The following is a 14,149-nucleotide window of genomic DNA, read 5'->3' as shown; positions in this document are numbered from 1 at the left end:
AAACTGTGTGCTTAGTTTTGTTTTCATCTATCTTTCATGCTTCATGCATGTGCCGCAAGATTCGATGTGACAGAGAATCTTAAAAACTTTTTAGTTTTCGGGGTAACCTAAACAAGGCCTGAATTATCATGCTCCTATCAGGACCTATATTGATTTCTCATGCTCGTATCAGCTGGAAGACGTGCTCGTATCAGATGGAAGACGTCTCTCACACCGTCACACGGTACAGACCATGGGTGAAAACAGAATAACTGGCAACCAAGCATGAGGTTGACAATCAACTGAATTCAGCAGAAACTGATCGGATTATATGACATTAATTAAGACAGCACCAATAAAAAACACATCAATCGATTGGGTCAAGTCGCCGACACCAAGACAGAAAAATGGTTGCAGAAAACAGAATCGCCCCTACCTCAGTTGACACAAAGTCACAATCAACCATTGTAAACAAGTTCAGAATTCTAAAGCTTGAATTATTGTGAAGGTTGCTCATTTAACAGAGCGCTACACAGATGACCGAAAAATTTCCTCAACGAAGCATTACGCAGTTCATGAAATCAACAGACTGCAACGACCAAAGGATGCCGGGAACCCCAACAGTTTTTGTTTTCCCCAGCTGACCTGATCTGACCCAAACAGTCATGCTAGGAGCTTAGAAGGAAAAAAAATGGTCTTATAACCAATCAGGGCTTGAGGGCCACGGCGATCCCGACCTTCGAGCTCTTCTCGATGGTCTTGGTGTCGACCTCGGCCGAGATGGTGACCAGAGACTTTGGCCTCCACTCGTGCTGGATGAGGGCGCTGGCCTTGCCAGAGTTGTTGATGCGGGCCTTCAAGACGGTTAGTGGGTCCAGAGCGTGCTGCCCGCCAAAGGTGACGGTGTTTTCATTGGTCGAGAAGCTGTGGGTAAGCTCTGCCCCAACAGCTGTGTTGGTCAATTCGCTCACCTTGTGGTAGTAAGCTCCAGTAAGACTGTCTCCCCTGTTGTTCCTGCAGGAGAAGGTTGGATCAGTAACATGAAATTTGGAAGGCCACACTGCAATAATAAGACAGTAAACATCCTAAAAGAAACGGGATTATATCTGTTGAGGAGCTATGACATCAGTTTCATTTAATATTAGAATATTATACATAGGACTTTTCACTCAATTAGAAAACCAGAATACTGAGCTTCAAACCCAAAATTATACATAGGACTTTTTACTCAAGTAGAAAACCAAAATACTGAGCATCAAACCCTTCCTGGAGGCACGGCTCAATATTAGCCATATTGCCACCAGCTTACTGCAAGAGATCCCTTTTTTTCAATGAAACAGAAAACGCTTAGCAAAGTCAGTAACTTTGACCAATTTCTGTACGTGCAATAATCTGAGTGAGTTACAAACTCATTTTTGTTGCAAACAAAAAGTGAAGCAAAATTATAAAGTTGCTTCTTTCAAAAACTCCATTTGAGAAATGTATCAAAAGGTGAAATCACGGTGACAATATATTAATATTTTGACTAATTTTTATGCACGCTTGAAGTTAGGATGCATCAAGCAGGGATTTGCACTTAACCATAAATAAAGAAATTACAAGTATCAAATAATCTTAAGCATTGTCAAATAACAGTGACATACAGTGCCAAAATATATAAGATTACTACACTTTGAAAACTCACAGGCTCAGGGATGCGATGAGGTCTTCATGAGTGAACCTCAGTCCAGAATTGTATTTGGTTAAGTTTCCAGTGGCAGTATCAAGTGAGACATCTGCACCAACTGCAAGAGCCTTAGTGCCAAAGGCAGCAGAGAGGTTGACGACAGGATTGGCTGTCAGACCAATGCTTGCATTAACTCCAGCATAATCATGCAAATACTGAAGCTCAACCTGCAACCAGAAATAAATAAATGAATACATTGAAGAATAACCTTCCACTTAAGAAATAATAAACTGAATTAGATAATTACCTTTCCAGACCTCTGATCAGGAACAGCAAAGCTAAGGATGGTTTTCAGTCCTGGTGTTGCAATCTCATCAACAGTAACTGTAGTAATGATCTGAACAGCACATCAAAGCAAGCAGTCAACAAAACTCAAACAGTGAGAAATATGACAGATCAACTAATTAGTCAAAGAGCAAACTGTTGACCAACACAAATAGCATGCTTGATATCTAGTTTGTCAAACTACAATTATTAGTCTAGGTGATATCACAAGAAATGAACATGTTGCATGTCCATTTTGAGGAAAGCATGCAATTTCCAGGGGTTAAGTATATACATATACAGACAGAGACTTACATTTGACTCTGAGTTTGCTTTCACATCTACGGTAATGTTCTTGTTCTTTATCTGTGATTGGATCTCACCAAAGATCAGGTCAGCTTTCTTTGTGCTAGAAGCAGTGACAGCCTGCATGAAAAAAGCAACAGAGGATACTAAAATCATAAGGACATAATTCTAACATAGTAACAATTTTCAGTACAAGCGCGTAGGCAGCATTAAGAGAACAATCAAATATACACACGCACGCCAAACTATTAGCTGTTAAATCACGCAAGCCTTACCATTTAGACAACAGCATATATAATTCCAGATTCCAATACATGAAGGGAAAATACAAGATGCAAAATTCATCATCATGATTCATGAGTTGAGAAACATCATTATGGTAACAGCATAACTGGGGTTCAATGTCTTATAAGGTGTTTGATACTTCAATTATAGTTCTATTATCCTCAATTGTTTTAGTTCAGTACAGATACATTTTTCCTAAAATTCTAAAACCCATTAAAACCTGCAATTTACTCACACCCCAACCATGGAAGGAATCCACCGAACCGCATTGACATCACTCAGCTACTTACAATTATTCTACTCATAACCGACTACCCAACTGTCATCCCACTATCCACATAGTGCTAACATGTGTTGCACCCCTTGAAAATTGAGCCCGACATCAGTTACATAACTCAAGCTTGCTGCTATTTCACATCACCTCACAGTTTTTATTAGAACCGCAACCACATGGGGTTCCACTGTCCTTTTTATTCGAACCCTTTTCACCCCCGGTCAAGTGGTATTCTCTAGCGACCCACTTACTCACAACAAGTAGTAAAAGAGCATCGCATGTAAATCACACATTGCTGAATCATATACCCTACAGCAAAAAAAAAAACGAACAAGAAGCTAGACACAGAGCACAACTAATAAGCAGGGCTATGCAGGAACCTAATAATCTAATCGATAATAATCTCCTGTGCTGGCTTTCGCTACCAAACAGCCACTCACTCGCTAAGATCGAGCAACAGGATCCGAACCCCACAGACGAATCCAATAGAAGATCATGAACCCATCCCACAGCTACATCAACCGGATTCGTCCCCGTCCGACGAAAGCACTGCACGCCCACGCCCTAGCACAAAGGACCGAAGGCGAAGAAGAGGAGAGGGGGGGTGTTTTGAACGGAGCGGAGCACTTACGACGCCATTGGAGGTGTAGGTAGTGAGGGTGAACTTGTGGTCAGTCTGGTAGTCCTTGTACAGCAGATCTGCGGAGAACGATAATAAGGGAACCGTCAATCAAAAGAGAAAAATCCAGCGTAACTCCATCCCCGACACCCAGAGCTTGAAAGGGATCCGTGGGGAAGGAGGGGCGAGATGGACGGACGGGCACCCACCCTTGGTCTTCTTGCCGATCTCGGCGTAGAGGCCCGGCCCGACCATCTTCTCGCCGGTGACGACGCGACGAGGTGTGACGGCGTGGAGATGCTGCGGGGATGGAGGGAGGTTGGGGAAGGATGATTGGGAGGCGGCGGATGGGTGGAGAGGTGGGGGAATAAAGGCGGAGAAAACCACGGCGTGGAGGCTGACGTGTGGCCCCGGTTAAACCCTAGTTTAAACACGCGCAACAAAAGTTGAGACGGCGACTAGCATCCGATCTAAATCCGAATCTTATAAAGATATATATTTATATTTAAAAGATTTTTGAATATTTTATGTAATTAAATATCGATAATCTAATTTTTTTAAAAAAACTTAGATAATCTGAATTTGATTGTGTAGGAATGCGAGGTAGAATATAAAATCAGTAAAATCTAATGGATATAAATACGGATTATCGAGTGTTTTAAATAGGATAGCGCTAGTTTCTCTTCCTACACTAAAAAAAATCAAGATAGAAAAGGAATATGCTATATTTCAAGTGTCTGAAATATATCATTTGTTAGGCAAAAGCTATCAACCATCAGATCTCCATCCAATGATCCAAATCTATTAGCACAACTCACAATAAACAAATCATTTTTTTTTTCTATGGAAGAACAAAGACAAAACTGTTCAGGCGACTAAACTATAGGATATGTGGATAAAAAAACTTGTTAGTTAAGAAATCTGATTTGGTGATGTTGTTGTTTTATGTGCTAAATGTTAATTGTCGGTGTGATAGGCACCAAAAAAAACTACAATGCAAGACTATTTGTGTATTAGTTGCTATTATCTTTTTTCTAAATTATTTCTTGACAAGTATATAATTTTCTACATATGCACATATTTTGTATCTGACCAAAAAATTGGAGTGACATCATCCACTCTGATTTGATCCATTCATCTCTTTTGTTTATCAAGTTAACCAAATTGTACCCTATTTTATGCAAATATGAGGACATGCACGTGTACACATGCACACAAAAAAAATATGTATCAAAATAAAAATTCTACCATCATCTATGAGAGATTGTGTTGATAGAGATTTTAGACATATAGCATTAACTTGTTTACTACTCATAAAGTGAAAAGGGCAACCTGCTCTAAGTACGCGCTTCGTTGCTAGTCACCATTCATGCAGCTTCGTTCCTAACCAATCATATAAACTATAATTTAGTCTTGGTATCCTCACTCCGTCAGATATTATGACCAAACAGGGATGAAGTCAAAAAATTAGGAGGTTAAACAAAAATGCTATATTGACTTAGTTCTACTGTAAACCCTTCAAAATAGAAAAAAATATAATAGTTTTAAGTAGTTTTATATTAAAAACATCAATCAAGAATGAAATTCACAAAATATATTATAAAAAATAAAGGTGTCAGCCACCCCTATCTTATACATTTGTGTTTAAAATTAGAAAAAAAACAGTAGAAACTCCACTAGCTCAGCAGCGGCGGGGCCTCCAACTCCCTTGCCGCTGCTGGATCCGTGCATGTGACCAAACAAAAAAATGCTTGTGCACACCACATGTACAGGACCAAAGGGAGTACAATATAATTAACAGATATTGCGGCTTTCACCCCAAAAAGTCAAAAACTTTTCAAGATTTTTCGCCACATCAAATCTTGCGGCACATGAATGAAGCATTAAATATAACTAAAAACAAAAACTAATTGCATAATTTGTCTGTGAATCGCGAGATGAATCTTTTAAGCCTAGTTACTTCATGATTGGATAATGTTTGTCAAATAAAAACGAAAAAAATCTTTTGGATCTAAACAAGGCCCGCATATAATTGGTTGTATTTCTCTGCTAAGGTTCAATATATAAAATGGCTGCCTGTGTGTCTTATGTGCTGCTTTTGCCGTGTCTTTAGCGTTTTGAAATGTTGGCCACGAGCAAAATGATTTTATTCTTTTCCAACCATGTGCTTCGTGGAACTCTCGAGTATGATACGTCCAAATATTTTAGACGTATGATTGGTTTTAACTATATAATTAATTTTGTGTAGCTGGACATCTCGATTCTGTTTTCTTAATGATTGGATTGTGCTTGTTAAAGAAATTTTATTGGCTGGACCCTTCATCCGCTCTATAATGTTTTGGAGAGCTATCAGTATATATATATAGGCCATGTAGAACAGGCGTAACAACCGAAAATGTGAGGGGTAAAAGTAAACAGCTTTTATGAACAACTTTAAAACTAGAATTCGTGCATGTACTTAGGCCAGTCTCAATGCATAGTTTCATGATAAGTTACCAAGACTATAAACTAGGTAACCAAGCCACAGGAGTTTCATGGGGATGAAACTCCTCTCTCATCTGATGAAACTCTTTCATTTAATGACCCTACCAAATCAGTAATTTTGCTTATGTGGCACCCTATTTAATGTGCATGACACTCTCATGAAACATGCATTAAGACTGGCCTTAGGTGAGATTCTTATGCTCTTCTTTTGCCTACTTTCTCTTAGTTTGTTTTAGAGAGGAATTTTTCGTCTTAAAAAGGTCCATTTTAGTTCAACAATAAGAGAAACTTCAACAATCTTGCTAAAATTAGTTGTCAAAATCCATTATTTAGCAATTTTAGAATAGAAAAAACTTTTTTTGAAAAAAAGAGATCTACAAACTTGTTATTTTACAAAGTCATATAGCCAACGCCTATAGTTGGCTATGTATAACCACCGAAAATCAAGGGATAATCAACATCCTATTTTACAAAATTAGATAAAATATCTATTGGAGTCTACTTTTCTATACAAATTCTAAAATACCATACATAAGAAGAATAACCAAGCTCCTAAAGTTGCTCTAACGTGATCATAGTCAACCTTTTATTTCTCCAATTGCAATACCTGACAACCAGCACTCACCACAACTCTTCAAAGCGCCTTGTTCGTTTGGCTAATAAGCCATGACAAAAAGTACTGTTGACTGATTTATTATGAGAGAAAAATACTACTGAATGGCTGGTAGATTCAGCTGATAAGCCCAACTCGTTACCTGACAATGTTTGTTTTGTTTTTTTTATCAGAGACAAACCTTTGCTGATTTTATCTTGTGATGAATCGGCCAGCCCAACTCACTATCTGACAACCGACTTTTGTAAAAATTGCCGGCCAACCCAACTCGTTACCTGACAACCGACTTTTGTAAAAGTTGAGGACCTACTCCATTTATCTAGAATAAATGTGCTTCTCGCACTTCGAGTAGTCAATGAATTTAAAATTCGAGCAAGTAGTATATATGTATAAAAATATTAATATTAGTGATACAAAATAAATATCATTGGATGAATTACATCATTTATTTTCATAACAAACATATTCTAAGATAAAAATATAAACATTATTTTCTAAAGTTTTAGTCAAATTAAAAAATATTTGACTTCTCAAAGTATGAGATGTGTACTTGTTTTGGGATAGAGAGAGTAAATTTTAGCCCAAAATTAACCAGCCTAATATAGTGGACATATATATCGTGCCAAAAAAAAAGATCAGGTCATTCTCCTATCTCCTAAGAAAATTATGTTATCCCTCTTCCTAGCATTAAATAAAAAAATAAAGAGGAAAGCGAAAATTATGTTATCATGAATGAATCGCGTAATCACGCACGGTTTCAGCGGTTCTATCCACGGATCACCTCATGTCATGTATGCTGTCGGGACAAACAATCGACATCTCGTCGCGTCAGACTCAGATGATGGCATTCTTTCTTATTTTCCTTCCCTCGTCATCGTCGACGAATCGAGTTGGGACTCCGTGGCGTAACCAATCCCAATAAAAATCGGATCGCCGCCTCCAATTCTTCAGCCTCGGTGCCACAAGAAGCAGAGGGGGTAGCGAATCGATCGAGGCTTCTGCAGCCCACTTGTCCACAAGAGCCGGGGCGGCCGGGCGGGCGGATCGGCCATGGCGCCGCCACGGCAAGGGGAGGAGGAGCAGGAGGTCCGGGGCGATTCGGCGGCGGCGCTGCGGGCCCCGGCGCACGTGATGGCGCGGGTGTTCTCGCAGCTCGACTGCGTCGACCTCCTCAGCTGCTCCCTCGTCTGCAAGTGAGTTGCCCCCTCCCTCGCCTCTCATTCTCCCCGCGCGCGCGCGGTGGTCGACGGAATGCCCCCGTGCCGTGGCCTTTTGTCTTGGGTGTCTCAGTGCTTCTGGAACGGTTCATCCTGATCCTGTAGTAACCTGGTTGATCAACCTGTTCAGTGGACTGTCTATAGCTACATCCTCTTTGATGCTGTTGGAGAGAGTATCTTGATTCTGTGGCAACCGCCAGCAATTAATAATCAGAGCTGGATCATATCATAGTAGATTGTATAGCTTTCTTTCTTGTGCATGCTAACTAGATGAAAAAGCTGGTGTTACGTTATTATGCCACACTCCTCTCTTCTGAATTGGACATGCCTCCACACACTCCAATTCTGCATATCCTTCCAGAGACCAGCTGTGAGTTGTTGGGTCCTGAACTGAACTTTTCTTTTCATGTTCAATTCGATTAGTATGACTGTCTTGATTGTTTTTTCACAATTTATTTACTGGCTGCGGTGTACGTCGGTCTAGTATTGGTTCGCTTGGCAAAAACCACGGAATGTGTTTTGTTGTTGCCAGAATTAGAAACAGTCTCACTCTACAAATGCTGCACCAAATCCTGATCTGCTCTGTTACCTTTTCCTGCAAATGAGCTAGTGAAATGGTCAGTGGCTCACACTTGTGTTCTCAAACCTGCTCATCCTTCTGTGGATCACCAGGCAATGGTACCGCGATTCCGCGGAGCTAAGAGAGGAGTGGAGGATGGAGTACCTGGATGCTTGGAACCAGTTTGGATTGTCGGTGTCGCGTGAGCCGCTGCCGCTATGCGCTACTTGTGCGATCAGAAGCCTGCGTAGCCTGTGCCCTTGACCTTGGCTGGGCACAATGCTGCTCTCTGCATCCCCGCACCTGTCATTTTGATCAGGTAGGTTGCTGGTGTGCTCATGAGCTGCTTGTATCGAGCTCATCGTTTATGTAATTGCATTTTGTAGCTACATGGTCCATACTTGTGGGTGTGCAAGTGCAAATGTACATGTTTGTTGGGTGTTGGGTTGTATACCTGACTTTATACAAGAAACCTTGTGTTAGAATTGACTTACTAAAAGCTTGGACAATATCAGTGCAGAGTGTTTTGCTGTAATACGAATTTTCTTCGTCTAAGAGTGCTAGATAACAGATCCAACTACACTGTTAACCTGAAAAGGATTTCGTAGAATAGCCTAACTGAGCATCAAAATGTGCCAATACCCCATTGCAGTCCTTCAAAATGGAGCTAGTCAAAACACATTCACCCAACAACACACGTTGGCAAAACACATAGCAAATTCTCAAAAGTTGCACTTTCAATGCTATAAACTGAGTCTGACCCATAGGATTATCCACGCAGAACATAGAGCATAGAATATCACCAAATAGCTGACAGGTTTGGATACCCAGGCTCACTCACAGGTCACAACTAAGCTTTTGCAAACCATGCAAAGTCTAGCTATATTATAATTAGCAATTTTATAGCACCATTGAACCGATGCCCTCACCCCTCTGCGAATCAGAACCAATCCTTTTTCTCAGGGTCCTCTCACTGCAGTTTAGCCTGCAGGAGGCCATCCCTTATCTGCGCCGCGACATCCTTGACAGCTCCAGGGCCATGGGGGATGAACACTGAAGAGGACTTGGAGGAGGCCCCAATCTCCTTCATGGTGTCAAAGTACTGGGTGACCAGGACCATGTCCATGATGTCCTTGGCAGTGGTGCCTGGAACGTTCTCTGAGAAGGCGAGCACACTGTCCCTCAGCCCGTCCACAATGGCCTGGCGCTGCCTTGCAATACCAACACCAGCCAGGTACTTGGATTCCGCCTCTCCTTCGGCTTTCTTGATCTGGAGTATCTTCTCAGCCTCAGCTTTCTCACTGGCTGCCACCCTCATTCTAGCAGCTGTGAGTGTCATACAACCAAAAGGGTAGCATGTAAGATTAATTAGTCAATGTAACTAGTAGATGCTTGTGTCTCAGCAAATGCGGTATTGCTAATGTAATTTGACGCAATACTTATGTGAAAGGTATATAGTGCGTGCCTGCATTGATTTCGTTCATTGCTCTCTTGACACGGTCATCAGGCTCAATATCAACAATTAGCGTTTGCACTATCTCATAGCCGTACATAGACATTGCCTACACCACAAACAACCCAGGTCAATCAAAAGATTCTACATGCTCTAAAGCAAAGTCAACACGACAATTAAACAAACCAAAATGCATGCTCTAAAGCAAATTCAACAGAACAATTAAACAAAAAACAAATGCTTGACACAATGCATGCTCTAAAGCAAATTCAACAGAACAATTAAACAAAAAACAAATGCTTGACACAAACCTTTTCAAGCTCCTCTTCGACTGCTTTCGCGATGTCATTCTTCTGCTCAAATGCATCGTCCAAGTCCAGCTTTGGAACAGTAGCTCTGATGACTGGAATGAGCAATGAATGGACATGAGAACTTATTCTTTCAGTCTGTGCAGTATAGAAACATAATTTTCTCCCCTAAGGTACAATTTATGTCCTCTAGATTAGCAAGCATAAAAAACAGTCAATTGGCATAGGGTATGTGAGGACTTGAAGAGACCAAATACAGAACAACGAGACAGGACAAGCACGAGTACAAGATAGGATGCCTACACGTTACAAAGTAAACACCTAAAGTACGATTCCAAACAGAGGAAACACTTACCATCAAATACATACGACTGAATTTGTTCCCTAGTGTTGCTCAGCTTGTAGAAGGCGTCAGATGCCTTTTCAGCGAGAGCACGATATTGGACAGATGCAACAACAGTGACAAAGACATTGTCCTGAACAAATAAAATCCATTTCTTATGCTAGAGCTTGGCAGAAATATTCTTCGATCATGGCCATAGCTTCATCAGCAAAGCACAAATCAGACATCAAACAGAATGTAATATTGAGAAAACCTTTGTCTTTGTTTCACAGCGGACATCCAGCTGGCGCACACGCAAGGAGAGGTAACCAGCAATCTGCTGCCCGATGCACCAGGGCAGGAAGTGGCAACCAGGCTCCAGGACCTCACTGAACTTGCCGAAGTTTTCTTTGATGGCTACAGTTGACTGATCAACCTGCACTAAACCCAAAGCCTGACCCATGTCTTATCTGCACACAATAAGATGTCTGTCATGTATGCTACCAGCAGTCCAATAATGCATACGTAAAGGACAAGAGTGTAAAGGCAAGGCCGTTCATTTGTCATCCGAGCATATCCTAACTCCAAGAACAAATACTTTATGGATAGCTCAGACTCAGAGCCTCAGGTACAGAAGGGACTATGGCACGTATCAACTTGAATGAAGTTTATGGTACACCAATGCAAGTTTGGACATCATAGAGAGAGAGAGCGCCATAAATATGGCACGCAAGTCAAAAAGGACATGCCAACCTGAATGGATAGAGATTAGAATCTCATAACATGAGGACAACTGAAACAACGTGATGCATGCACTTGAACTCTTTGAAACCAAATGAGTAAACACATCGCACCAAAAACTCACTGTCCAACAGCTTGCTGATATCCACTGAAGAACAAAAGTAGCAGGCGAAGAAATATTCAGCAAAGGCAAGGACATAATAACTATATATATAAACTAGATCCGGCAAGAAGAGAAGATAATTACTCGGTTACTCCACTCATGTTCCTCAGTGAGAAATGTGAGTAGGACACTATATATAAACTAGATACGTCAGGAAGAGAAGATAATTACTCATGTTCAGTGAGTGAGTTGCTTTGATCATATAGGGGGTAAAAAAAATGCAGATTGATATATATGGGCATGTGCAGACAAGGGATAACATGCAATTGGACTCAGATTGATATATATGACATGTCACATTAAGCCAACCATGGGAATCACAGGCTGTGAAGTCTAACAGCCCAGAGCCAGGCACCACCTGACTACAAACTGAAGATAACATGCAATTCGACTCTTTTTTTACCCTACTATACTATAAAAAGAAATATATACACAATTATCATGTTGTATTTAGATACGAAGCAGGGCATCACATTTGCCTACAATTGTTTACAACAAAAGAAAAAAAGAAGAAAAGATCAGAGCTAAGCGAGTCTTCCAATCCACCAAGAACACCAAGAACATAAAGAAATCTGCTTAATTTACTAGACACGCCCGAAATTTCAGACGCATGTCGATCCCATCTGAACCAGCCCCCAAAAATCTTTAGCTTCCGTGAAAAAGCAAAAGCTTTCTCATCCCCTCCCACTCTGACGGTCCCAAAAGTGCAAAACAGCCGCATTGGGGGAAGGAAAAGAAGACGAGCAGAGTAGCAGCTGGAGCTGGGGAAAAAAAAAGAAGCAAGATTCGAGCAAGGAACACGCCATTACACAATGGAGGGAAAGGGAAGTTTCATCCCGCGTCTAGCAGACTAGCACTCTAAAGCTAGCAGAGCGCGAAAGATCATGAAATGAAACCCCGGAGCTATGAACGATACCCATAATCCGTCCCCAAAAAACCTCCGCCAAGAACCCTATAGTGTGCCCCCAAAGAACGCGCAGCAAAGGAGCAAATCGCCAATGCACCCATCCGAGATCCGCTGGTGCGATCGAGGAGAGGTCGATTACCCTGCACGAGTACCGATCGATGGATCCCTGCGGCGAACAGGAGCGAAGAAGAGCAGAGCAGAACACAGCAGGGGGTAGAGCTGGAGCTGGAGCTGGAGCCGGAGCCGACGCGATTGGGGTTTTGGTTCTCGTCCGCCGGGGGCCGCGGGCGGATGCGCGTGTATATATGGACGCGTGGCACGCCAGCCAGCAAAGCCCCGCCCTCGTGAGGGCCTGGCAGTCACCGTGTGTGGCGGCGGTGCTGGCCTGGCAGAGTCCGCGCCGGCTCCGCCACTTGCCGCCATCGAGGACATGGATGCTTTTGGTTTTGGTTGGTGCCAGCCAACCGGAAGCAGCAGTGGTTTCAAGTTTCAAAATTCATGGATGGATGAGAATTGAAAATCACGGCTCACTGCCATGTGGGTGTAATGTTCAATGCAATTGTTGAGACCTGATTTTTCAATCAAAAATCTCTTTGGTTGAAGAATAGAGAGAGTTACGAAGCAACGATCTGTACTTCTCGAGATTTTCAGCCTCCAGCCCGTACATGAAAAGTGACAAGTCACCATTTCCATTTTTCATCTTAAAAAAAGAAAGAAATGCTACTGTATCTCATGTTTAATTGGCTAGAGTTAAGAACTGATACTGTAGATTATTTTATCTCACTTGTATTGTGTGGTCTAGAGTTTCGTAGGATTTACTAAACTTTAAACAACACTTTAGACCTCCTATTTCTCGAGCTTATAAAGAAGTGATTTAGACCATGTGATCCAAACATGACCTTATTATCACCTCAAAAATAGCAAGTTTCCGGTTCACCTCTTTTTAACTCATTTCTAGTACTCCATCTCCTCGGAATCATAAGTTGTTCTAATTTTTTTAGTGCACAATAACTAGAATCTATTTTATATCTAGAAAAGCTAAAACAAATTCTTTTCTTCCCCTCCTTGAAAAAATTGTTAGAACAAATTTAGATAACAATATTTTTTTACTATTATTTTTCCATGGTGATATATCTCGAAGACCTTTTTTCCTTCTAGAAAAAATAAACTTATGGTAACCTCAAGAAAACCTACTATTCTGTGGTGATATATTTCGAAGACCTTTTTTTTCCCTTCAATTCGAAGAAATAAATTTAAGGTAACCTCAAGAAAACCAGTTTGGTAAGTATGGCACGCAACTAGCCACCCCGGACCTTCTGTGATTCCGACGTTACTTTAGAGGTGTTTGGTTGTGGTAACTAAAGTTTAGCATGTACTGTAGCATTTTATTTTATTTGACAATTAGTGTCCAATCATGAACTAATTAGGCTTAGAAGATTTCTCGTAAATTATTCTCTAGATGTATTTTTAGTTTCGTAAATAGTCTATATTTAGTACTTCATACATGTGTCCAAATATTTGATGTGATAGAAGTTAAAGTTTAACAACATCAACCAAATAGGGCCTTCATCGCTCGCCACCATCACCATGTGTACATTAGCTCAAGAATTCACTCACAAGCCACAATCAGCCTGAGATTATCTGCCAAATCTGCTAGTTATTTAACAGTATTTTTCTCTCACAATAAATCAGCGAATAGTTCTTTCAACTATGGTGACGAACATTTCTATTCTCAAGTAGCAATAACAATGCATGAACCCTGTCGATTTCTTGGCGACGAAGGCAGAGCAACCCCCACCCACGTTGCCTTGTCTGCCAAGCCCCTAAGGACAATGCGCTCATAATATGAACCGCATAATTTACATTGAGATTCGTGCCTACTTTAGTGTGAATCCTATATTGACATTGTGAGGATATGTGCCCTGAAGG

At 41.1% G+C, this 14,149-nt stretch overlaps 2 protein-coding genes across 3 annotated transcripts; both read right to left on the bottom strand.

The window, feature by feature from the left end:
* LOC8054614 (mitochondrial outer membrane protein porin 1) lies at positions 388-3,847 on the bottom strand. Its single transcript, XM_002460065.2, has 6 exons — positions 3,663-3,847; positions 3,466-3,533; positions 2,285-2,395; positions 1,953-2,042; positions 1,664-1,872; positions 388-993 (listed from the first exon to the last, which is right to left on the bottom strand). Exons 1-6 carry the CDS (start codon positions 3,706-3,708, stop codon positions 687-689), a joined length of 831 nt encoding a protein of 276 aa, XP_002460110.1. The 5' UTR covers positions 3,709-3,847; the 3' UTR covers positions 388-686.
* LOC8055571 (hypersensitive-induced response protein-like protein 2) lies at positions 9,039-12,624 on the bottom strand. 2 transcript variants are annotated; one of them, XM_021454856.1, is made up of 6 exons: positions 12,360-12,624; positions 10,684-10,879; positions 10,443-10,563; positions 10,091-10,182; positions 9,792-9,888; positions 9,039-9,652 (listed from the first exon to the last, which is right to left on the bottom strand). In XM_021454856.1, the coding sequence occupies exons 2-6, from the start codon at positions 10,870-10,872 to the stop codon at positions 9,297-9,299; spliced, it is 855 nt and encodes a 284-aa protein (XP_021310531.1). In that variant the 5' UTR covers positions 10,873-10,879; positions 12,360-12,624; the 3' UTR covers positions 9,039-9,296. The 2 variants fall into 2 exon arrangements, with proteins under 2 accessions (XP_021310531.1, XP_002460109.1); XM_002460064.2 differs by lacking the exon at positions 12,360-12,624 and having other exon boundaries at positions 10,684-12,346.

This window comes from Sorghum bicolor, chromosome 2 (assembly GCF_000003195.3).
Source record: "Sorghum bicolor cultivar BTx623 chromosome 2, Sorghum_bicolor_NCBIv3, whole genome shotgun sequence".
NCBI lineage: Eukaryota > Viridiplantae > Streptophyta > Magnoliopsida > Poales > Poaceae > Sorghum > Sorghum bicolor.
This window is presented reverse-complemented; position numbering and strand designations above follow the sequence as displayed.